The sequence below is a fragment of the Tenrec ecaudatus genome, chromosome 1 (genome assembly GCF_050624435.1).
Source record: "Tenrec ecaudatus isolate mTenEca1 chromosome 1, mTenEca1.hap1, whole genome shotgun sequence".
Lineage (NCBI taxonomy): Eukaryota > Metazoa > Chordata > Mammalia > Afrosoricida > Tenrecidae > Tenrec > Tenrec ecaudatus.
This window is the reverse complement of record NC_134530.1, coordinates 189,971,622-189,997,269: the sequence shown is the minus strand read 5'-3', so window position 1 is coordinate 189,997,269 and position 25,648 is coordinate 189,971,622. Positions and strand designations below refer to the sequence as shown.

Sequence of the window (25,648 nt, the reverse complement as noted above, 5' to 3'; positions counted from 1 at the left end):
ATATTGCATCTTTTCAGTGATTGGAAACATTTTTGGCATGAACCAAGTTGAGAAAAATCCTCTTATAAAGAACTCCATTGCACTTTATTTAACCCAGCCTTCACCAAACCTATTTCCCTAGATAATTTTTTTTAACCTATAACACCCATTTCCATCTCACAGAATTACTGGTTTACAGAATGCTCTGGAAAGTACCCACACCTTGTTTTCTCAATGATCGCTCTGCTCTTCATCAAAGTCTAATTGGGCATGCTGAGCTTCACAGGCCTTTCTGAAGTTAGAAGGCGAGGAAAAGACAGTGGCGCTGAGACCGGCTGAGGCTCTGGATGAGGCTCCTAGCCACACCGGCCAGGCCTGGGAGCGGTCGCACTCATTACATCAATGTGACGCTTTGAGATTGGAGCTCCTCGGAAATGTGCTCATTCAAAGGAAACATCTCTCAGTTTTAGCCCTTAGGGGCCTATCTGACACCCCTCCCTGACATTCCAACAAAAGTAAAAGTAACAACAAAAGTAAAACAACAAAAGTAAAAGAAGTATTTTTCCCCTTCTTTCCCTTCTATAAGTTTGAGTGTAAGATCTGTTCAGACTTAAAAAAAAAATAATGTTCTCTCTCAAGAAAACCCAGAGAAATTTGTTTGGAACAGAGTCATTCAGAAATGTGGCCCAAAATAATCATAAAATTAAAAACTGATGCTGGCTGCATGTCAAGGGCACAGTGAGAAGGAAATCATATGACCCCGAGAGAAGGGCTATGCTTTAAAATGCCTCGTTTTCCTTTTTAACTAATGGAAATATTACGTGTCGGTGGGTGTCGCTGGGTACAGAACCATATTTCCCGAGCATTGCCAGTTATGTCAGGGTGCCCCCTCGGTGTGGTGCCTCAGAACCGTGTTCAGGGGAATTGAGGTTTGGCGGTTAGGTCATGGTGTTCTGGTGTTTGCTTCCTTCTGGGGAAACCTGGGGCCATTGTCCCCACCCCACAGCCCAGGCCTGTTCCTTTACCTTGGTTTTTCCTCCTTTGTTTTAACATTAAAGCTGAGGAAGTTACAATGAAAGCACCAATTAAGAGACAAATGCCTAATGATGGACCAAAGCCCATCTGCAGACAATTGGACATTTTTCCTCACAGAAGGGTCACACGGAAGAGAGGAGCCAGTCAGGGTGCAGTGCAGCATCAATGAAGCATACAACTTTCCTCTAATTATTGAATGCTTACTCTTCCCCGCCCCTATCATGACCCCAATTCTACCTTAAAAATCTGGCTAGACTAGAACATGTACACAGGTACAGACCAGAGCTGGAAACACAGGGAATCCAGGACAGATAAACATCTCAGGACCAATAATGAGAGTAGTGATACTAGGAAGGTAAGGGAAAGGTGGGGGGAGGTGGGGGAAGGGAAATCAATCACAATGATCTACATATAACTCCTTCCCAGGGGGACAAACCACAGAAAAGTGGGCAAAGGGAGACATCGGTCAGTGAAAGACATGAAAAAAAATTATAAATTATCAAGTGTTAATGAAGGAGGGAGGAAGATGATCCGATATAAAGCTCCCAATAAAATGATTTATGAAAGAAAGAAATGCCAAGTTTACACAGGAAAGATGAGAAGAAAATGAACATGCCCCCAGGATGGAAATATACGTGCGCCACTCGCATTTCTGAAAGGGCTCTATGCCCGTCTGCTTCCTTCTTGTGTTCCCCAAACCTGCCTGGCAATTAGCTAGACGTGAGTACCATCAGTCCCACTTTACAGGCAGGAAAACGGAAACATTGAGTCACTCAGTTCAAAGCCCCATCGTTGTAGCAGAGACCGTCCCAGCAAACCCCCGCTATGTAGGCAGGGGTGTGTGAGGGAGTAGCTAACTCACCTTTCATGCAGAGACAGGGGTCTGCTTCGAGGTCAGTGCACCTCACGGACAGCCCATGGTCGGCGCAGGCTTGTGGTCAGTGCGTGTTGCTCTGATGTGGAACAGGTCTCACGGGAGCTTGCAGACTAGGAAGAAGGGCCTGCCAATCTGCTTCAGGAAATTAGCCAGCGAAAACCTTGTGGCTCGCCTTGGAAGTGATCATGAGAATGAATGGCTTGGGGTCAGGAGGCACTTGGTTCTGTGGTGCAGTTGGACAAGGGATCAGCGCACGTCAGGCACAGGTTTGGCGGCAGCTAGCAGCGGTAGCAACTTCATGAAACAATTGGGAACCGAACGCTCTGTGGCCAGGTGGTCGGAGCACAGACGCAGGCGGCTGTCCACCAGGCCCTCCTGGGGCATCGTAGCTTGAGAACTTTGCCTGATAGGGATCAATTCCGTTAAAGCGAGCTTTTGTCTAAGTCGAAAATCTTCGCGTGCATGCGTCCTGCTTTGTCCTAATAGACCTTTCAGTAGAACAGCAACTCAGTGAGCTCCCGTAATGAAGGAGCCATGTTATAAAGAACAGCTAGTCCAGCAGAGCGGGCGCATTTCCAGCATGAGCAGCCGGTGACCTTGAGGTTGTGGCTGGTGTCCTCAAGTTCTGTGAAGATGCTCTTGAAGGTGGTGCAAAAGTAGAAAACAAACTGTGGTAGGATGGCTTCCACTGCAGAATTTGTTTGCTGCTGCTGTGGCTGAGCCACGTTCACATCATAGGGCCCCTGTGGAAGGTGGAAGGAAGCCCTGCATGGCAAACAACTGTTACCCCAGAGACCCTTGTTGCAGTCACGGTGTCCATTCCTCCTGCGAAGGTGCAGACTCTTTTTCTCTCCCCCTGCCTTACCAAGCAGGATGTCCTTCCTCCGAGTCTGGACTCTGCTGAGAACACCACCCAAGCATGCCATCCAAAGTCTTGCCACTCTCTCCTCAAAACATTCTAACGGCCCATCTTCAGAGACAAATGTGCCATTCTTCTGGCAACCGATGTTGTATTCGGCATTGTGTTTTGCCAACACCCCAATCCAAAGGCATCGCCTCCATTTTCAGTTCTCTTTACTCATTGTCCACCCTCCACACTGCATGTGAGGCCATTGAATATCGCATGGCATGGGCCAGGCACACCTTATTCCTCAACATGACATTGTTGCCTCAAAATACTCTAAAGAGATCTATTGCAGCAGATATTCCAAATGCAAGAATCCGTCACGGGGTCTCTTAACTGCTGCTTCCATGGGCCCTTGATTGTGGATCCAAGTGGAATGCCATTTCTGACCACTTCCCTGGCAACCTTCTCTTTGTTTCAGTAATTTACTTTTGATTGCCTGAGATAAAGTTTGAGCAACTGATTTACTAAGCATCATTCCTGACCTTTTCCCCTTTGCCCTAACAATAATTATTCTCCTATGATTCATGCAGAAATGGAAATTTGATCATCACTCAGCTAATTTGATCAATGTTGACAATCAGCTAATTAATCCTGCCCTCTCTCTCCATTCACTTAGGTGATGAATTCACTGATTTATCCTGTAGAAAATATGTGTTATAAAAATTACAGGGCTGTGTGTGTGTGTGTGCATCCTGATATCACTGTATAATCACAGTATTGGACTGCTGATTACAAAATCAGTGGTTCAAACCCCACCAATTGCTCTGCAGGAGAAAGATGAGACTGTCTGCTCCCATAAGGATTTATAGCCTTCAAAACCATATGGAAGGTTGTTATGAGTCAGGGTTGACTCCACGGAAGTGGGATACATGCACATGTGCACGCAGACACACACATGCACGCATGCACACATACATACGCACATACATACGTATGAAGGTGCTTTGAAAAGTTCATGGGGAAATTCCATTATCTTTTAGTTCCATTCTTCCATGAATTTTGAAGCCATTTTGTATATTCAAATGCACACATATATGTATGTATTATGTATAGGTTGTATATTTCCATATTGAGGAATTTACTACATCTATAGCCTCTTTATTTGTATGTACACATATTTCTATGTGTATTCTATAATTTACACATGCAACACCCATTAGAAATTGTGATGAAACTAAAATTTTATACTTAGCAAAGTGATTCATTTTTATTTTCTGTGACCTAATTATTTTGTGTCAGTAGCATTTTGAATATACAGCAACGTCTAGAATTCAAATAGCTCAATAATACTCTGTCTCTGCAGTGCTCAGAAAGAACACTCCATTAATCACGCGTCTAAAAGTCTCTTCATAAACAGCTCCCAGCCATTGAGTTGACTGTGCATTGGGTTGCTGATCACAAGGTTAGCAGTTCCAGCCGCTCCATGAAAGAAAGATCACAAAGATGAGGCTTCTTACTCCCGTGCGGGTTGACAGTCTTGAAAACTCACAGGGGGAGTGCTACTCTGTCCTATGAGTCAGAATTGACTCGATGCCACAGAGTTACCAGTCTCCTAGAAGATGTTTACTGAGCATGACCTTGAACAAGTAATCTGACAGAATCTCAGTTTGCCCATCAGTAGCAGTTTGGGCTATAAAGTGAAGTGTCTGTCACACTGCCTGCTCCTTAGATGACTCAATAGAGTGGTAGCCCTGCCCCTTAATGGTTTAGTCACACTGACACTATCCCTCCTGGTAAAGAAAAAACCAGCACTATCAGCCGCAGAGTAATTAAAACTTAAATACCAGGAACAAATCAGTTAAATGGGACAGAAAAATCAATGTTATCAGGCACGTGAGCTGAGTCGATTATAGCAACTCTTAAATGGTGTAAAAATGTGGTGTGTTACAGTAAGCCTGGAATTGGGACATAAATTCATTACGAGCAGAAGATAGAATATGGTAAAGAACCCCAGCTCTGCAGTCAGACGTACGTGGGTCCCACCCTGGCGCTGCGTTATGCAAACACCCGCTCAGAGCCTCGGTTTGCTCATTAGAAAGTGAAACTAGCCATCCCTATCTCACGAGGCACCAGCACGTTCACACCATCGGAGCATGGGTAAGTGTTCAGGAAACGATGGCTCTCATTTCTCTGGCTCCAGAAATTCTCTCCATCCTAAAGAGTACGCCATTGTTTTCTCACAAGGGCAACCCCTGCCTCTGCCGAGAGGCCTGCACAGCACAGTGTCGGATTGGGACCGGGTGGCTCCTGCAAGCGCTCTGAGCATGGCCGTGTCTGCTCTGTCCACAGGGATGGTGAACTTCAGCGAGGTGTCCGGATACCCTGTGCTGCAGCACTGGAAGGTGCGCTCTGTGATGTACCACATCAAGCTCAACCAAGCCACCGTCTCTCAGGGTGAGCCCGGCAGCACCCACCCCAACCCCCCTACTCCTGGGCTTGGAGCTTCTTTCCACGGGAACAAGCCTTTTCTCCCTCAGTTAAGAACAGAGCCTATGATATCGCTCCTTCCTGAGACACATAACCTGCTCGCTCGGAAGGGCATGTGGCTAAATCAGATTCTTTGCTGGGTGTAAATTGTACGCTTTCTCTTGGGCGCTATAAACGACGGAAAGGAAAGGGTGGGGCTACTGAGGATAAACACTGGCTTTCAGTTCTTCTGGGGCCACCTAGTGTGTGCAAAGCATATGCAGGAGCAGACTCTTTATTGTAAATTGGCAGAATGTAACTTCCCCAGTGCAAAGAACGTAATGTGGAAAGTTCACACGAGGGAAGAAGGCAACAGAGTGGGGGCCGCGGGGAGACAGGGAACAGCTTAAGAATTCTAAAGAGCAAGTAAGAAGAAACGTGATACAGATTCACACACATCAATGGAGAGCTGTGGGTTCTAAACGAATACACTTACAACAAAGCCTTCCAAAACAGCAAGGACTCGTACTAGTTTTTGTTTGTTTTTTGTTAGCAGTATACATATCTGGAATCAAAATTTTTTTTCTAGCATTTGAGAAGTACAATATTCAGTTTGGAAATGGGAAAACGTAATACAGGTATACAGCTGTCTTCTGTTCCAACCCCAGGGACTAGTAGCATAAGACTCAATCTTTTCCCCTATGACTGCCCGAAGAATTTAGCAGATGGAGCGCTTAGGTTTAATCTCATGGGTGCAGGAGCCTAGGACCAGAAGCAATGTCTTAGGATCATTACTAGGGAGATGGAGGACTAGGACCACCAGCTGGTAGCTGGAAGTCCAGGGCTAGGGGAGCGCCCTCACAAAGGGTTAAGCATAGAGCATAAGAAAGAAAATGCAACAAGGTATATCAAAGGTTGCCCTGAGGAGGCAAAGGGACTCAGAACTTTTTTGGAATGCTAATTTCTTTGGGGGAAGAAGGTGTTGGCAGAAGACCTTATGGAAATCCATTCTAACTGCTCACAAGATACCTAAAAAGAACTGAGTTCTGGGATGGTGTGGCAGTAGGACTCTCCCTTGTCCACCTGCTTCACTTGTACCCAGCACGGTGCTGTACATCCCCGGTGCTAACAGCCTGACATCTCTGCGGCCCCAGCGTCTTCCAAAGTCACAGGATGACATCACAAGTCCTGCAGACTACACTCTATGGGGCTTTGGGTGCTTGGGCTCTCTGGGTCTGGACTGAACCCGGCTTTGCAAAGATAGGGCACTGGCATCTACAATTAAGGTTTGATAAATCTGAGACCAGATCCAGAAGACAACTGCCTTGGAAATTTTGTCACAGACTATCCTTGGGGTGAGTATATTCTTCCTAAAGCAGAGGAGGAGATTTCATTGCTGTGGAGGGAAAAAAGGCAAATAGATTCTTCCCTTCATCTGCTATTTCCCAGTATTCTGATTTTCTGAAATAAAATATAACCTGTTCATTAGTGAATTTTCTTCCCTTTCTTCGTCCCTTACCTTTCTATCACCCATTTCTGACATCTGGAGGCAATATTTTGCACCTTTGGGGGGGATACAATCCCCAGCTAAAATTCATTTACCATCACGACCCTGTGCACACACCCACACACCCGCAACAGAAGCTTCACGAAGCAGTACTTCATCTTACTGTATGAAATGCGGGTATTTCTGTTTCTATTTTAGACTGTGCTATTCTTTTCTTTTTTCCAAAATGGATCGCTATTATTTGAGCTCACTAAATCGATTTAATGTCATGACCTGTGAATGGGGGTGGCGGGGAGGGAGGAGCAGAGAGAGGCATTGACTTAATGGGCGGGATTGACAATGTTCTTCTTAACTTGCATGTGGCTAACAAAACAGCCAACTGTCTTGGTTAGACATTCATTTAGGAATTGAAACATCAGATTGAGCTAAATGGAAACATCCACCCGATAGTTCCAACTCTCCCATATCACTTTGGACGACACAGACTCTTCCACCACTGGGCAGAGCAGCCTGGGGAACCAGACGTCCACATTGTGAATTCTCACTCCTTCACTTGCCTGATGTTTCTCCTTAGCCCTCAGCAATGCGCTGCACTCCCTGGACGGGGCTACCTCACGTGGGGATTTTGTGGCCTTGTTGGACCAGTTTGGCAACCATTACATCCAGGAAGCTCTCTATGGCTTTGAGGAGTCCTGCTCTATCTGGTACCCAAACAAGCAGGTTCAGCGGCGACTCTGGCTGGAGTATGAAGACATCAGCAAAGGTGAGTGGCCCACGAGTGGCCGAGCTGACTCCCCATCCAAGTCCTGCACACCCGTGTGTGAGCCACGGGACCGCACGTATGGTGTCTGTGAGTGAAGGGCTAATTCTCATGTGACCTCAATACCTAAGGTTTGGATATTAAAGCCAAATCTCAAAATGGGGGTGTTGGGGCAGTGGCATCGCAAGGGGGGAGGGTGTGTACGGGGTGCAGATTGCATCAGTTCACGCCATCAGAGGGAGTGACGGAAATGTGGATTCCTGGAAAATATGCAGTGTTTCAGTCCAAAGTAACTTTTTTATTTTTAATCAGAGTATCCCTGTCGTTCACAACAGAAACATTTTCCCCATAAGCTCAGTTTACATGGGTCTACATAGCAACAAGACTGAAACTCTCTGTGACTTTACTTGTTGCCCCTTCTAATAAGTTCCGGTCAGAGGTACGATGCTACTGCCAAGGCCAGAGTCCGTCTGTGCGCGCGCGAGGTATTCGTTAGTGCTTGCCAGACAGCAAGTGTCTGCATAGTGGCGATGTTATCAAATCCGCCTGGTGTTCTCAGCCACACGTGCATGGTAAGTAGTATCTGTGGACCTGTATCAATAACCTTATTTTTTTTAATGGAGAGTGTTAATTAAAGGGAATGAAGAAAATATAGGAAAAAGCTCCATTACTAATAGGGTTGTTTCTAATAATGCTGTGATGTGATTTAGAAAGCTTCACATAACCTAACAAATACTATACATCAGCAGTTTACAAATGTATTTATCACATATTATCCTGTGACTGAAGTTGATAATAAACTGCGCTAAGATTCTGTATGGTCCATGGTGTGAGGAGCTGACACAGTGATGGCACTGTGTTGGGGTCATTTTAGATGCAGGATAAAGTCAAAATGATGTGATCACTGTGCTAGGTACTAAGCACCAACCACTCTGGTACCCAAGTGAGCCTAAGTATGAGACTTCTCGGATGGAGTGACGGAGGAGGAAGAGAGTGTGGCAGTCTCTCCTATACCTCCTGCCTCCCCACAATCCCAGCCGGTGCTGCCTGGCAACCCTTGCAACATCACTGTCAACACTTTAGTGGCTCCTAGGAAGCTCATTCCCATCCTCTTCCATGTTTAGACTCATTTATCCAAGTGATTTGTGTTTTCAGTACCCCTCCATTGGCCCAAGTGCTTCTACAGCCCCGATAAACAGCCTCTCAAATAAATCCCTGTCCACCATCCTGATGGAACGTCACAATAAGCATACGGCTCTGAAATTACACAAGCCTTCTGACTTCATCTTCTGTTATCTGAGGTGTACTAATTGGTAACTTTGTATTCTGATCAGCCAAGACTGGTTTAGCATTGTCATTCATGGAACTTCTTCTCCTGGTCTCATCCTCCGGGCATTCTAATGAGGCCAGTTTGTGCAGATGTGAATTGCTAAAGGGCAAGTGATGAAATGAAATTAGCACAACGAAAACTCAAGAAATGGGTCATCTTAAGACCCGATGATCAGTATGCCCTGTGAGACTGGGGAGCCTCAGCTGTGAGCAGTGCTGCAGGGAGGGGTGAGGGGAGGGGTGGCGGACGTGCCTCCGTGTTTGGAAGGTGTTCTGTTCTCTGAGTGCTGTATACATTTTTCCTTTTTTGGTGGCATGGTGCTTTCATGACTAAATTATTTTTCTGAACTTTTGTAAATACAATGTATTTTCACTAATAGAACACTGAAGGAATTATTATTGAGTGCTTTTACATCTATGTTGGGCATGTTGGATTGTTGTCAATATTATGTGGGACACAGGTCCCACTGGATTTCTGTGTTTCTGGGTAGGTGGGATGAGGCATGCGGGGTGGGGTTAGTTGTACCTCAGCAGCTTAATTTTATTAGATGAAAGCTTTTGAAAACAGGGGGGTAACACAGAGAAGCACCCCACAATAGTACACAATCGTTTGGGATCTCCTTCTTCAAAATGCGCTTTGCCTGCATCACCAGACCCCTTGGTAGACACTTTGAAACCTGTCGGAGCCCTCTGTGTGTCATTTGGCAGACTGCTTACTTCTGGTTTGTTCTTCACAGGAAAGCAGGATCTCCCTCTTGCTTCCGTTTCCCCACCCCCAGGATGGTGCCTAATGAACGCGAGCCAGAAGGAAAGTTGGTCACCTCTGTCCCTGCTGTTACTGTTTCCTAGTGCAAACCTGTTTGCAATGCCAAGGTCAATAAGGAAGTACAGCAATCGATGCCACCATCTGAGAACGCATCTTCAGATGACATGCCTTAGGCAAAGCAGTCCACTCCTCCCGTAACAACACCATCCTGCAGATGCTTTTGAGCAAAGGCTTATGGAGGACGAACCACCTTCGTTCTTTCGTTTGACACGAGTGATGTCCTCCAGACTGTGCAGTGTTGACCAAACGGGCACTGCCACTTTCCTGCCGGCACACATGCTTTGGTTCCAACAGAAATTCCCCTGCTGTCATTTTCCTTTCCTCTTCATCATTGCTGGTAACCCTTTTCTATGGTTTCACACTATGTCTGCAGCAGACAGTCCCCCGTTGTCTCGCATCTCATTGAGATGTAGGAGGGGACCTATTCTCAAAGGGAAAGAGCCTATGAGAAGAGTTGTACGAATGACATTGTCCAAGGACCCCATTCTCACGGAGGGAGGGATATGAGTTACTCTGGAATAGATCCCAAACTGACTCCCAAAGTGTGTGAGCCAGCAAACCACCAAACTTGGCAGCGGAACTTGACTGGCTTCACTGGGATGTCTCCTGTGATTGATGAATGGCCCTTGTAGAGCACCATGCTGCCATGAATTCCATGACACTGGAAGGCACAGACACTCCCTTCAAGCAGCTATTGAAAGAACACTAATAATTGGACACAGTGTGTGAAGCCTGCCATAGCCAAGTTCTCTTTGCCCGGCTGTTGAATCGTCATGGCGGTGTATGCTCTCAGTTGATTTCTTTTATGTTGTTTTTAATTCTTTAAGTGTGTATGAAATCATCCATTTCAATTCTTGGGTCCATTCACGTTTTGTTTCAGCTCTTCCATTGCAAATCCCTCTGTGGACGATCACATGCACAGCTAGCTGCCTCCAGTCTGGCTTGTTTCCATGCCACCATCTTTCCCAACTTCTTAGCTTTGTCTTGGCAGAAGTGCTGCCATTTCCATCTTAAATGGTTGAAGATTCTAACATGGGTGTGAGTTTGATGTCAGACCTGCAGGGTGACTAGGGGCTATAGTCATGGGGGACCCTAGCTTGGTATTTTTTCTGCTCTGGAGTTCTGTTTCAGTCTCCTGCTTCTTGTTTGAGTCATGAGCTCTACAAGAGACGTAACTCCTACTAGGGAATTGCTGCACCAATAGTGTCTGAGCTCCAGCAAGTCGGGAATGCTCACCAGTATATGTATAACAATGAATGCCTTTCTTTCCTCTCTGGTGGTTGGGTACCAATTTTCACTTGGCATTCTAATTTGCTTCCCTCAATTCCATGTTGTACATAGCTGGATTGGATCAAGATTCACTTTTAATTTCCAATAAATACTGACAAAACACAATCTACTTCTGTGTCTTTATGGGTCAACTCGGTAAGCTTTGCCATAGTTCTGAAATAAGTTTGCTACATTTTCAAGATAGGAGGCAGTTTCCCAACATTCACCTTCCATTCCTTCCTTACATCATGGGCATCATCTCCTGGTGTCACCCTTTCTTCTGCAGCATAGGCGGCTCCATTATCCTCTCATGCACATCGTGCCACTGTCGTTGCCATCACCTTGGTCGAGAGCTTGACCAAGGCACAGTTCACACACTCCTCTGCATTCTCAGGGGAGCTAAGAAACGGTCTAGAGCAGTGGTTCTCAACCTTCCTAGTGCCTTGACCCTTTCATACCGTTCCTCATGTTGTGGCAACCCCCAGCCATAAAACAATTTTTGTTGCTACTTCAAAACTGTAATTTTGCTATTCTTAAGAATCAGATGACCCCTGTGAAAGTGTCATTCGACCCCCAAAGGGGTTGTGACCCACAGGTTGAGAATCACTGCTATAGAATGTCTTTTATCATTCAAAAAGACAATTCCTTAGAAAGGGGGATTTTTTTTTCAGAAAAAAATTAGATTCTACAAAACTAGGATACTATATTGATGTCAGACTTTCATACCAAAAATGAGAATCCACCAGGGGAGAAATGTCACCCTTTGCATGCAAAGTATGCAATGACATGGTGCCATGGGAAAATTCCTACTACCGTAAGTCATTTTTCTCACACAAGAATTACTCACAGCTTGTAAATGAGAAGAGGAGTCATCAGTGATTGCAAGAAATTTACATATTGTATGTTAAGGATGCGACAACATATGCTTATCATGCTTTGCTCCTGAGAATAAGTGATTCACTCAAAAATTAAATCATCGCGAAAACCACAACTTCCAAGTAACACATAGGAATCTGAAAATATACGCAGAAGCCTTGTCTCACTGTACAAGAGCCAGAAGACACAACGTTCTACACAATCACACCCTTGGGACACACCACCTCATATTCTGATCTTTGAATACAGTGACTCGGTGCCAATAAATGTGTCTTCAGCTCTGAACAGTGATGCATGTCCCTGCCTGATGCCAGCATGCACTACAGGCAGATCACTAGCATCCCAAGCCATCGAAGTGGCGAAATAGGCAACTGGGATTTCTGTGTCCCAGTGGTTAGGAAAGGGATAGGCACAGTACCCTCGCTGCTGACTTGCCACTCCTCTGTGGCTCTGGTATTTCCCCCTAAGACTCGATTGAGTCTCTCAGAACTGAAGATAGAACCACAGGCTTCTGGAACTGGGCCTTAAAATCCTCTGATTCCATTGGCCAAGAGAGGGGTGTGATGTAAGAGGAGATATCTAAGACCAGTTCTAGTGGCAGAGACATCATAGACTCCCATGCCAGAGACTAGGGATTGAGCCAAAGGGATGACTCTTCTGGAGTTTCTAAGAGGTAGTGGTACAAGGATTCCCATAGCCTGGGGTTTCTGGCCTCACCCAGAGCTCCTGCTTTCTCTCTCTCTCTCTCTCTCTCTCTCTCTCTCTCTCTCTCTCTCTCTCTCTCTCTCTCTCTCAGCCTTCCCTGCATTCTTAAAGGTAGATATTAAACCCGAGGGAATTGTGCCCTAAGTTTGGCACTATGTCCACCCTGCTTGAGCTCCAGCCTTTCTTACCACTCAGGAACCGGTTTTGTCAAAATCCAGCTATTGACTTTAGCTCTCAAAAATATTTGGGGGCTTTTTGGTTCAAACTTCTGACCTTCCAGTTACCACTGGAGTGGTACACCACTGCACCAACAAGACTCCTTAGTGGGTTTGCTTGCTAATCTTCACATACGTGTTTGTGTTTTTTTCTTGAACACCTCTCAATCTTCCATGTTTATCACTACCACTCCTGAGCTTTTCCTCTGAAGCCTAAGATTTATTTGTTCAATTGATAGCCTTGATTTTACTATTAGATACCCCTAAGATAATTTTATTGTGCTTCAGAAGCCTATAGAAAGGGATGTCATTGACTGTAAACTATAGGTCCAAACAAACGGAGGAAGACATGTTTTCTTCTGTTCTGCATTGTAAGGGGATTGCTACCTACTGGGATTGATCGTATTCTACAGGCCCGTGTGTGTGTTGAGATGACTGTTATACCTTCATTACACACAAGTGATACTTTTAAAATCTCCCCTCCCCTAATTATAATTTGTTGGACCTGCTCTAACTTGAAAATCCATCTGCTAAAAAGATGGCTATCTTTTCTGTGCTTCTGATCAGCAGCCCCAAATTACTTTGTACTGAAACAGGCAAGGTGATTTTCCAAGGATGAAGTAAAATGGAGAGAACACAGGACTTAAAAGTTGGAAATGTAGCATCGACCAGGTCAATGAGCTATCTGCCTTTACTCTGTAACACAAATTCTAGTTCCCTCCAGCTGTGGTAATCAATGCATTCTTATGAATCTTCCTTTATAGGGAAGCTTTCTCAAATTAGGCATTTGAGGATAGATTCTCATCTTTCTATACAATCACATGGGTTCATCCCTTATTCAATTATAAACTTCCAAGCCTAGCCCAAGAGTCTGGCAAATGAGAAATACTCATTCCATATTTGATGGTGGCATTGGTGGTCCTCATGGTGGAGGAGCGGGTAGTGATGGTGGTAGTGGTGGTGGAGGTAAAGATGGTGATGATAGTGGAAGTGGAAGTAGAGGTGGTGATGGTGATGGTAGTGGAGGTGGTGGAAGTGGATGTGGAGATGGTGGAGGTGGTGATAGTGGAGGTGATGGTGGTGGTGGAGTTGGTAGTAGTGGAGGTAGAGGAGGAGGAGGTGGAGGAGAAGGTGGAAGAGGTAGACATGGAGGCAATTGAGGTAGAGGATATGGAGGAGAAGGTGGAGGAGGTAGAAGAGGAAATGGAGGTGGAGGAGTAGGAAGAGGTAGAGGTGTAGGAATTGGTGGAGAAGGAGGTGGTGTTGGAGGTGGAGGTGGAGGAGATGGAGGAAGAATTGGAAAAGGAGGTAGAGGGGGTGGAGTTGCAGGGGAGGATGTGGAGGAGGAAGTGGAGGTGGAGAGGGTGGAGGTGAAGGTGCAGGTAAAGGATGTGGAGGAGGTGCAGGTGGAGGTACAGGTGGAGGAGGAGGTAGAGGTGAAGGAGGAGGTGGAGGGGGCAGAGGTGGTGGTGGAGGTTCAAGTGCAGGTGGAGAATGTGGAGAGGAGGTGGTGGTGGAGGTGGATGTGGAGGTACAGGAGGAGATGTAGGTGGATGGGGCGGAGGAGGTGGTGGAGGTTCAGGTGCAGATGAAGGAGGAGGAGGTGGTAGAAGTGGGAGAGGTGGTGGATGTGGACAATGTGGAGGAGGAGATGGAGGTAGAGGTGCAGGAGGAGGTGGATGGGGCACAGGTGGTGGTGGAGTTTCAGGTGCAGGGGGAGGATATGGAGGAAGAGGCGGAGGTGGTGGTGGAGGAGGAAGTGGTGGTGGAGGAGGAGGTGGAGGTAGAGGTATATGGGGAGGTGGAGATGAAGGTGCAGGTGGAGGGGTAGAGGTGAAGGTGCAGGTGGAGGATGTGGAGGAGGAGGTGCAGGTGGAGGAGGAGGTAGAGGAGGGGATGATGGAGTTTCAGGTGCAGGTGGAGGATGTGGAAGAAGAGGTGGTGGTAGAGGTGGATGTGGAGGAGGAGGAGGTGCACGTGGAGGTTGTGGAGGAGGAGATGGAGGTGGAGGTGCAGGACAAGGTGGAGGTGGATGGGGAGGAGGTGGTGGTGGAGGTTCAGATGCAGGTGGAGGATATGGAGGAGAAGGTGGTGGATGAGGAGGCTGTGGAGGAGGAGATGGAGGTAGAGGTGAAAGAGGAGGTGGAGACGAAGGTGCAGGTGGAGGGTGTGGAGGTGGAGGTACAGGTGGAGGTGGAGGTGCAGGTGGAAGTGGAGGTGGAGGTGGAGGTGCAGGTGGAAGTGAAGGTGCAGGTGGAAGTGGAGGTGGAGGTGGAGGTGCAGGTGGAGGTGGAGGTGGAGGTGGAGGTGGAGGTGCAGGTGGAGGTGGAGGTGGAGGTGGAGGTGCAGGTGGAGGTGGAGGTGGAGGTGGAGGTGGAGGTGGAGGTGGAGGTGCAGGTGGAGGTGGAGGTGGAGGTGGAGGTGGAGGTGGAGGTGCAGGTGGAGGAGGGGTGGAGGCAGAGGTGGTGGTGATGGTGGTGGAGATGGTATGATGATGGTGGTGGTAATAGTGCCGTGGTGTGATAGAGGTGTTGATGGTGTTGATAGTGGTGATGGTGAAGGTGCAGCTGTGTGGTGGTTGTTTGGTGATGGTGGAGGTAGTGAGGGCAGTGGTGGAGGTTGAGGTAGAGGAAGTGATGGAAGTGGAGGTGGAGGTGGAGGTGGTGTGGTGATTGTCGAGGTGGTGAAGGTGGTGGTGGTGGTGATGGTGGTGCAGTGGAGATGATGGTGGAGGTAGTAGTCATGATGAAGGGTCGGTGGAGGTGGTGGTAATGGTGTAGTTGTATGGTCGAGTGGTGATGGTGGATGTGGTAAAGGTAGTGGTAGAGGTGCAGGTGGTTGTAGTGGCGGAGGAGGCAGTGGTGGTGGAGATGGAGGTGAAGGAAGCAGTGGTGGAGATGGTGGAGGTTGTGTGGTGATGGTGGAGGTGGAGGTGGAGATGTTAGTGGTATGATGATGAAGTTAGAGGTGGTGAAGCTTTGGTGGTTGTGATGGTGGGATGGTGGAGGGGTGATGGTGGAGGTGGTAGTGGTGATGATGGTGTGGTGGCAGTGGAAGTGATGGTGCGGTTATATGGTCATGTGGTGATGGTAGAGGTGGTAAAGGTGGTGGTAGAGGGGCAGGTGGTTGTGGTGGTGGAGGTGGTGGTAGATGTGGAGGTGGTAGTGGTGTAATGATGGAATTGGTGGAGGTGGTGTGGTAATTGATGGTGGAGGTGGTGGTAGAGGTGTGATGGTGATGTAGGTGGTGGAGGTGGTGTGGTGGTGATGGTATAGTGGTATAGGAGGTGGTGATAGCAGTGGTGATGGTGGTAGTTGTAGAAATGGTGGCAGTAACATCCCCCTGAGTGTGGTGACTTCTCACGGGGGGGGGGGGGTTATTAGAGACATATAAAATGCTTTCCTTGTCTCTGACTGATGAAACATCAAAGATGAATGTTTCTGGCTCGATCTTTAGAAGGCAGGCTTCCATTCAACTGGCCCTCATTTGTCACACTACCTTTATGTGGCTTGGCAGTGACAATATTTAGGAGTACCTGTCTCAAGATAAGTCTGACTAAAGTCTATAAAAAAATTAACTTCTATTTCTCATTGTCTCGGATTAGCCTGTCTATCTCTTTTTCTTTTTTACAGGGAAAGTAAAGAATATCACTGATGAAATTTGCCAAGTTATCTCTCTCCCCTTCTAAACTTAATTGGGGGCTCCCTCCTTGTCCTTTGCCTTCACACCTTGGAAAATGTACAGAGGTTCCTCCTCTTTAGGTTAACCCTTCGCCTGTGGCCCTGCTTCCTCCTGGACCTCACTCATTGCTCTGTCCATTTGAATCTGGACAACCTCTGTGGAGGTGATGGTGGAGGTAGTAGTCATGATGAAGGGGCGGTGGAGGTGGTGGTAATGGTGTAGTTGTACGGTAGTGTGGTGATGGTGGAGGTAGTAGTTTTGATGAAGGTGCGGTGGAGGTGGTGGTAATGGTGCAGTTGTACGGTAGTGTGGTGATGGTGGATGTGGTAGCCACAGAATCCATGCTTTCTCAACAGTTGTCTCCCAAGTATCTGCTTGTGCTGTAAACATGTGGCCCTTTCCCCCATTCTTTCATTGCAACAAGTCACCACCAAATTGCTTGAAAGAGCCCCATATACCTTTCTCTCTACTTCCTCACCTCCTCTTCTTTTTTGAAAGGATTGCTTTGAAACTCCTTCAATCTCATAAACGGACCCGGAGAAGGAAGCCAAGGGCTTCCTAATCGGAGCCCCATGGATAATTTTGCTGTAGCCATTCCATTTATATCAGCTAAAGAATTTGTTACTTTCGACTGCATCCACCTTTGGAAATCTCTCTTCTCTCCAAGTTCCCCATCCTGTTCTATCTCTATTCTCTTCATAAGTATGTGGCTTTTATAGCTCATCCCTTTTTGTCCCTTGATTCCTAATTTTTTAAAAAAAGTCTTTTAAATTCTAATCATTTCCCACAATGTCCTGCTTCGTGCTCTTCTTTTGTCGCTGCTGCTGTCTGATTGTTTCCCATGTCTACCTAAAGCTACCTGAAGGCTCTCTTCCTCGAAGTGCAAAACCTCCTTTTTGGCTTGAGTATGTCGCATCTCTCTCTAAATTTTCTACAGGCCCTTCAATGATCCCGATCTTATTTCTCTTTTCTATTTCCACTTGTAGATTTATGAACTGCATCGATGGGTCAACACATCAAGGGAAGAGTGCTTCCGATGCTCTCGTCCACATTCCACTGTTCACAGTGTCTGTCCTTTCATCCACCTCAGTAGTTCCTTGACAGATGGCTTCTCGTCTCCAAGTCTTCAAGGTTGTATTCGTTTGCAGGATCAACTCTCCTAAGAAGTACTCCAACAGCTTCCGCGTCTATTGCCTTTCCTTCAGCTTCCTGCTACTCTATCCATTCTACCCTTTACCATCTGTCATCTTTTTAATTGCAATTTCACGACATCGCTCTCTCTGGAAGCCCTTCATTAACCCTTACTGCCTTCTCAGCACGGACTGCACAGCTTCACTCTCTTCTTAATTTCCTGTTGCTGTTGTCACAAGTCACTCCATGGTTGGCGGCATAAAACACCACAATGTATGCTCTTCTCATTCTGCAGTCTGAGACCAGTGTCACTGGGCTCATGTCAAGGGGTCAGCAGGGCTGGCTGCTTCCAGAAGCTCTCAGGAAGAAGGGCTTCCCAGGTCCTTTGCAACTCTTGGAGGATGTCTGCAGCCTGGGGTTTGTGATCCCTCCTCCATCTTCAAAGTGTTCATTCCAATCTCTGACTCTTTTATCACACCTTTCTCTGATGTTGACCGGGATTCTCCTCTTGTGCCCGCCCACCTTACAAATATCCCTATGATTACATTGGATCTGCCCAAATAATCTAGGATAATCTCCCCAACTCAGGATCCTTGAATTCAGTCACATCTGCAAGATCCCTTTTACCCTACGAGGTGATGTTCATGCTTCTGGGATTTCTATCCTGAACATCTTGAGTGCCCCGAGTCTGCCAAGAACACCTCTGACATCTCCTTTTACTGCTTCTCTGACCACCCCCACCTTGAGCATCTTTTACCTGGATGGAACAAACTATGCGCCGTCAATCCCTCTTGTGCATTTGTTTTTCGACAAGACCCAGCCCTTGTCTCTCACCTTAATGCAAGCCAAGTGCACATCCACACTTTCCCAAATCTCCACAACCGCTCCTGCTGGCTCAGAAACATTGTCATTCAGTGACACCTGTGACTAGCTCCGACTTTGAAGACAGGACTGAGATGAGGTCCCCAATGGAAGAGGACACTGAGTCTGTCCCCATGTGTCCTCCATTCCACCTCCATTGGATCATCTCCTTGGAGGACGTCATCACCACAAAAACCTCCCTCGATTCTCAGCGAAGCATCTGCCTCCGCTGCTACTGAATGTGCTCAGAGCTCTTCAAAGCTTCCCCTTGACGGCGCGCTTCACATCTCCCTGCCCTGTCACCTCCCGAAATGATTACCTCCCCCAAGAAGAGACTTGCCAGCACTTGCAGTCTTTCTCTTGTGTTCTTCATTTAAAAAGTTTACTTATTTCTAAAATTCAAAATGTAGCAAGCAGAATAAAATCAAAAGTAAATCTTCTCCCCTCTCCGATTTCCCAGTAATCCAGTTCTGGTCCCCAAAGGCAACCATCGCTAGCAGTTAATTAAGTATCCGCCCGGAGATGTTCTAGTCCCGGCCATTGGAAGTGCGCAGAGCACGTTTATTAAAGTCTTGTCTGATTTCAAACGAATAGATACAAGGAAAATATATTAGTACAAGAGGGTTTCAAAGAGTTTGTGGCAATATTCCATTTTTCAGCAAGATTTTTGAAGCCTTTTGTGTATATTCCACCATGCTCCCAGTCTTCCTCCCTCCTTGTCTCTCTACACACATAGACATACAAACACGCGTGTGTGTGTTCATATGAAAGTAGTCTCCAACTCAGTATGGGGCTCCACTTTCATGGCTTGTCATATGTCCATTGTAATGTAAGTTGAATCCCTCTTTTATGTTTTCTTCATGTATGCTGGGCCCTTTGCAACTTTGGGAGGATTTCTGTTATAAATCCAATCTTTATTTGTCTTTGGGGGTTGGAAAGTTCTCTTGTGAACTTACAGATGTGTTTTAATTCCTACATACCTGTATTTAAAAACACACAAAGAATCAAAAATGAACAGTCACCAGTGCTTCATCTTGTCATCACTTACACATGCTGTAAGTCTGGTCCCAACTCTGTGTGTGGGAACACATATATCATATGGAAAGTGCATATATAGTCTTGGCAAAATTTAAGTCACATGAAAGAAAATTATTTATTTCCTCCAAAACTGATAAGGGAGAAGGGACTTTTAGACTTGTTTACAAACTTCTGTGTTGCTTTTAAAGCTCCACGTTTGTGCCACTTTTATAAAGAATCTATTTTTTAATTGAAAAAAAAATGTCTGAAGCATCTGTATTGTGAAAAATTGATGAAGTTAAATGGATAAAGAAAACAAACGATAGCGTCTACAGAGAATGACTACCTATAAAGTACCTGGAAGAAAATGCAAAATGGTAACTACTCCTCAGTCACTACTCCATTGACCCACATTTCACATTGATAACAACCATGAGTAGGCTGTGCATTTGTACTGGCGGTAACAAACACTGAGGTTCAAGGCAAGAGTAAACTGTCTATGGTGGTGAAGGGTATGTGTCAGCATAAGCGGGCCTGTGATTCTCAGTGGTTTGACAGCTATGTAATGAAATTATTTGGCAGTTATGTAATGACATAGTTATCCTTCATTTAACACAATGATGATTTTTGGCATATCAGCCTTGTCTTTGGAACCTAGACATAGTCTTAAGTGAAGAGTGGGTATATATGCTCCAGCTTGAGGCTTCTTCTCTGACACACTGCTTGGTATGTAAGAAGCATCTATTGCCAGTTGAAGGAAAGCATCTTCTATCTTGTTCTTATTTCAGAGACCTGTACAGAGCTATAGATCTGTAGATGCCAGAGAAGTCACGGAGAAAAATGGAACCTTCTTCAAATAAGAACTTCCAGTGGCTTAATTTTAATCCTTCACCTGACACGCTGAGCACAATGCATTTCCTTTCTTCTTCTTTTTTTATACTCTATCCAGGAGTGGATTTCCTTGAGTCCACCCCCAGCCCCCATTCCTTTCCAGTATTGCTTCCATTGTCACTTGAGGCCTGACCTTGCCTTTCCCTTTTCTTGCCGCTGCTCTTGGTGCACATCAGTGGAGCAATCCGGGTCGGCACATTGCAATAAACAAGCTTTTTCTCGCCACTGCATTTCCCAGTTCCCAATCCATGTTTGCCCCACCTAACCAATTCCTTCCTTTCCACGGAAAGCTGAGAAGAATGGTTTCCTCTTCTTGAATGACAGAAACAGTTTTGCTTCTCAGATAGGGCTGAGTCATTGTTAGTCAGGTTAGAGTCAGAATAGGAATCCACCCTCTTGGTGGCAGCGTATTTCCACCATGCTGTATGCTACGCTTCCCACTGCCACCTATTTGTTCCAGAGGGGATATCGTGCAAAACAGACTCAGTCTGCCTCTGTCTCCAGTTGGGTTGTCTGGGTACACTAGAGAAACAAATCCACAGAAACTCATGGGTGTAAAAGAGAGTTTTATATAAAGGGTAAGTGCACATCAAGAAAACATCCCAACTCAGTGCTGACACAACCCACAAGTCCAACATTAGCCTATTTATCCGACACCAATCCACAAAGTCCTCCTCCATCCCATAAAACAGACACAATGATGCCAACTGCAGGAGGAAAACTGAGTTAGTGAATGTGTAAGCATCTCAGCGCTGGCAGCTCCAGCACCCAGGGCTGCATCAGGGTAGGTTCATGCAGCTTCTCCTCAGGGATGTCCTGCAGGAAGTGAGCCTTGCCAGCTGAGGCAGGGAGCTGGCTGAGGCAGCTGCACCCTGGTCCGACCATCAGAAAGCTAGATACCTGAGAACTAGAAAGGCAAGGCTCACCAAGCCATTTATCTCTCTGCCATTCAATTAACCCCACATGTGTTTTTAGGCCAGGTTGGCACAATAAACTTTAACTATATCACCAATCTTATAGCTGAACCCAAATAGCTGAAGCTTTGTTCAGCTTCTGATGTAGATCCTTGAGCATTGGTGGACAAAATTCTGACTTTGCATATTCGAAATCAGTAGGCTCCATAAGCTGACTCACCTGTCTGTGCACATGGCATCAAATCTGATGACATCAAAGATGCCTACTTACTGCGGTTCAGAGCAAATAAAAATGGAAGTTTCTATAATGCTTTCAATTTCAACACCCTAGAGCAGGGGTCCTCAAACTTTTAAAACTGGGGGTCAGTTCAGTGTCCCTCACACCCGTTAGAGGGCTGGACTATATTTTAAAAATATGAACAAATTCCTATGCACACTGCACATATCTTATTTTGAAGTAAAAGACAAAATGTGGCAAAAACACCCGGCAGCCTCGATTAAAATCATTGGGGGGGGGGCGCATGTGGCTCGCAGGCCATAGTTTGAGCACCCCTGCCCTAGGATTACCAACAGCTCCAAAGGTTCTGTCCATGCACATTCACAACAAAGAAGTCAGCATCCAATAATTGTCCTGGATAACTGTTTTCTTGAAATGAATCATTAATTCCTTCATTCAGCAAACATTTGCTGAGTGCCTGTCACATGCAAGGCTGCTGCGAGCACAGGGAATGCCTAGAGAACACAGCTGCTCTCCAGCTTTCACAGATGGGCAGGGCTGATGAAGTAGCCGCTGCAGCTGTGCCCAGTGGGCCATGAGTTGAGGCCCTGGAGGAAGCACTGAGCTTCCTGAGCATACGAGTGAGGATTTCATCTGAGTCTTCAAGTCCCTAGCCTCTGATGCAATGAGTCTAGAGTTAACTGAATCTCTAGTTTGAGGGAGGAAATTCCTACGAATATTATCAGAAAGCTACCTTTTATTAAGCACTTACTTTGAGTCAGATACTTTGCTAATCATGTTATGTAGCTTTTCTCAATTAATCCGCAAACATACACACAACGGAAGTCTTGTCCTCCCTGTCTTACGATTAAGTACACAAAAGCTCAAGGAGTTTAAATAACATTTCCATGTAGTCACATAAACAGTAAGCCTGGGAGCCAGGACTAAAAGGACCACCTTTATCCTGAGATAGATTAAGGAGTGAATCCTTGCTGTTTTACCTGTCATGGGCATCACAAAACAAAAACATGGATGAGTCAAGGCGGAGGCTCAATGGACAGATGGAGAGGGAGCAGAAGATAAGCACGTTCCTAAGATAGACAGTCCCCGAAGCCAGGCCCCAGGTCTGCTCCCAGCTCCTCAGCGGTCCTGTCTCACTGCGGGTCAGATGCCCTTACACCCTGAGCTTTCTGGAATTGTGATTGGTTGTTGAAGGACTTTCTTGGCCACGATGGTAATACGGTTGCTGAAGTAGTTTTGCTGCTCAACAGAGCAATGCTGCTCAAAATTTAATGTGGAGAGAGATGATAGATAGATAGATAGAGATAGAGATATGTAATTTGTAAAAATAGAGATTCTGGCTCAGTATGTCCAAGTGGAGCCTGGAATTCTGCATTTCAAGAGCCCTCGATGCTACTGCGTCAAGGACCACAATCTGCAGAGCAAGGGTGCAGGTTTTTCTGGAAGACGGATGGAAAGTGTTCCTCCTGTCCGTGGCGCAGACTTACACTCTAGAGTCACGACACAGTGGCCTCTGGGGTTATGCCCAGTTGCCAATGCCGTGCAGGAGTGCCACTGGCAGGAGGTTTCTTCTGAAAGGGTTCCCGTTGGACCTGGGCCATTGATCAGGAGGGTGTGTGTGGAAAACAGCTTATGTGCAGAATCGGAGTCGTAAGCCCCCCAGGCACTGAAAGGAATTGGCCACTTGCCAACCACCAGGATTAAGGGTGATAGATTGACTTTTCTACAAAACCTCTGTACAGTAGGCAACACCGTTCTCCTCTTACGGTCTCCAGAAAATTCGGTTGTCTAAAATAGTATTCAAAAGAGGCCCACAGGTTTTTTTTTCTTCTGAAAAGTGCTAATTGTTCAGGGCTATGGCATTTTACCCTGATTTGTATTTTAGTTGGTGGTGTTGTGAAACCCCTTTCCTATAATTATGGCTTCACAATAATCACGTATTGTCCATACCATACAATTTGGAAGTTCCTTATATAGTGTTCTGGATTGTTCCCACGCAGTGTCTGAATGCATACATTTCCCTTCACAGTTTGATTGATTGCTTCCTGCAGAGGACTCGGGTTTATTTGTGCCTTTATTCAGCAATTATCTATGGAAAGGGTCCTCAAGCTTTTTAAACAGGGGGCCAGGTCACTGTCCCTCACACCTGTTGGAGGGCCGGACTATAGTTAAAAAAAATGAACAAATTCCTATGCACACTGCACATATCTTATTTTGAAGTAAAAACACTAAACGGGGCAAAAGCACTGGCGGGCCTGATAAATGTCCTTGGCGGGCCGCATGTGGCCCGCAGGCCATAGTTTGAGGACGCCTGATCTATGCAGTGTGTTCAGTACCTAGGCCCTCCTTGCGACACTGGCCCCTCTTTTTAGAGAGTGAGTATCACAGTGACGAGGGGAAAAGCAGTCACTGAAAGCAACCATTTCAGAGAGTCGCAGGTGCTGTAGAGAAGATAACAATGGGCAAGGCTAGCTGGAGAGGAAGGGGCTGGTGAGCAAGCAAGCGGGGGAGCCCAGCAGAGAAGGGGCCCGCAATGACTTTGAGCTGAGACCCGAAAGGCAAGAAGGCGCCCACCCGCCCTGTAAAGATCAAGGAGCAGAACAAGGCAAGGAAGGAGCGAGAGGAAAGGCCTTACACAGCACATACCCTAATGTAAGACGCAGAGGACCTACGTGGCCAGGATCTGATCGACAACCAACGTGGCACAGGAGAGCAGAGAGGACTGGATTCTCGGGTGGAATCTGAAAGAAAGAAACGCAACCTTCAGCCAAGCTTCCTCTGTTTCCTAGAGTCAGCAAGCTCACCCGGCACCCGTCGGTTTAGTTCCATCTCTGTTTACTTTAATAGGGAGCTCAGGGTTCAAGCAGGGCGGGGGTGCTGAAGCAAGTGCTTGCGCTAGAGGGTTGGTAGCACAGGCATATGACTCCCGGGTCCAAAAACACCCACCTTTTTTTTCTTTTGTAAAATAATTTTATTGGGGGCTCATACAACTCTTATCACAATCCATACATACATCAATTGTGTAAAGCACATTTGTACATTCATTGCCCTCATCATTCTCAAAACATTTGCTCTCCACTTAAGCCCCTGGCATCAGCTCCTCATTTTTCCCCTTCCCTTCCCGCTTCCCACTCCGTCATGAACCCTCGATAATTTATAAATTATTATTTTGTCATATCTTACAGGGTCCGAAGTCTCCCTTCACCCACTTTTCTGTTGTCCATCCCCCAGGGAGGAGGTTATATGTAAATCCTTGTAATCAGTTTCCCCTTTCCACCCTACCCGCTGTCCACCCCCCAGGTATCGCCACTCTCACCACTGGTCCTGAAGGGATCATCTGCCCTGTATTCCCTGTGTTTCCAGTTCCTATCTGTATCACTGTACATCCTCTGGTCTAGCCAGATTTAAAAGGTAGAATTGGGATCATGATAGTGGGGGGAGGGCAGGGGGAAGCATTTAAGAACTAGAGGAAAGTTGTATGTTTCATCGGTGCTATACTGCACCCTGACTGGCTCATCTCCTCCCTGAGACCCTTCTTTAAGGGGATGTCCAATTGCCTACAGATGGGCTTTGGGTCTCCACTTTGCACTTCCTCTCATTCACAATGATATGATTTTTTTGTTCTGATGATGCCTGATACCTGATCCTTCAACACCTCATGATCGCACAGGCTGGTGTGCTTCTTCCATGTGGGCTTTGTTGCTTCTGAGCTAGATGGCTGCTTATTTACCTTCAAGCCTTTAAGACCCCAGATGTTCTATCTTTTGAGAGCCAGGTACCATCCGCTTTCTTCACCATATTTGCTTATGTACCCACTTTGTCTCAGCGATTGTGTAGGGAAGGTGAGCATCATGGAATACCAGTTTAATAGAACAAAGTATTCTTGCATTGAGGGAGTACTTGAGTGGAGGCCCAATGTCCATCTGCTACCTTAATACTAAATCTATATATGTATGCACATAGATCTATTTTCCCATCCTTATATATAAATATATTTACATATGTACATGCCTGTATTTAGACCTCTGTAAATGCCCTTTACCTCCTAGCTCTTTCCTCTATATCTTTTTATTTTCCTCTTGTCCCACTATCATGTTCAGCCTTCATTTGAGTTTCAGTAATTCCTCTTGGTTACATTACCCTTGATCAAGCCCTACCAGGCCTCCTACACCCTCCTCACCACCGATTTGGATCACTTGTTTTTCCCTTGTCCCTGGGTTTGTT

General features: G+C 46.2%; 1 protein-coding gene across 1 annotated transcript in view; it reads left to right on the top strand.

Annotated features, from left to right (window-relative positions):
* Positions 1 to 11,186, top strand: part of ASTN1 (astrotactin 1) — a 316,698-nt gene extending 305,512 nt beyond the window's left edge. The window contains exons 15-17 of the mRNA XM_075541277.1: positions 5,088 to 5,192; positions 7,286 to 7,474; positions 11,182 to 11,186. Of these exons, the coding sequence (XP_075397392.1) occupies positions 5,088 to 5,192; positions 7,286 to 7,474; positions 11,182 to 11,186 (299 nt within the window). The remainder of the gene's footprint in view (positions 1 to 5,087; positions 5,193 to 7,285; positions 7,475 to 11,181) is intronic.
* Positions 11,187 to 25,648: the final 14,462 nt, after the last annotated feature.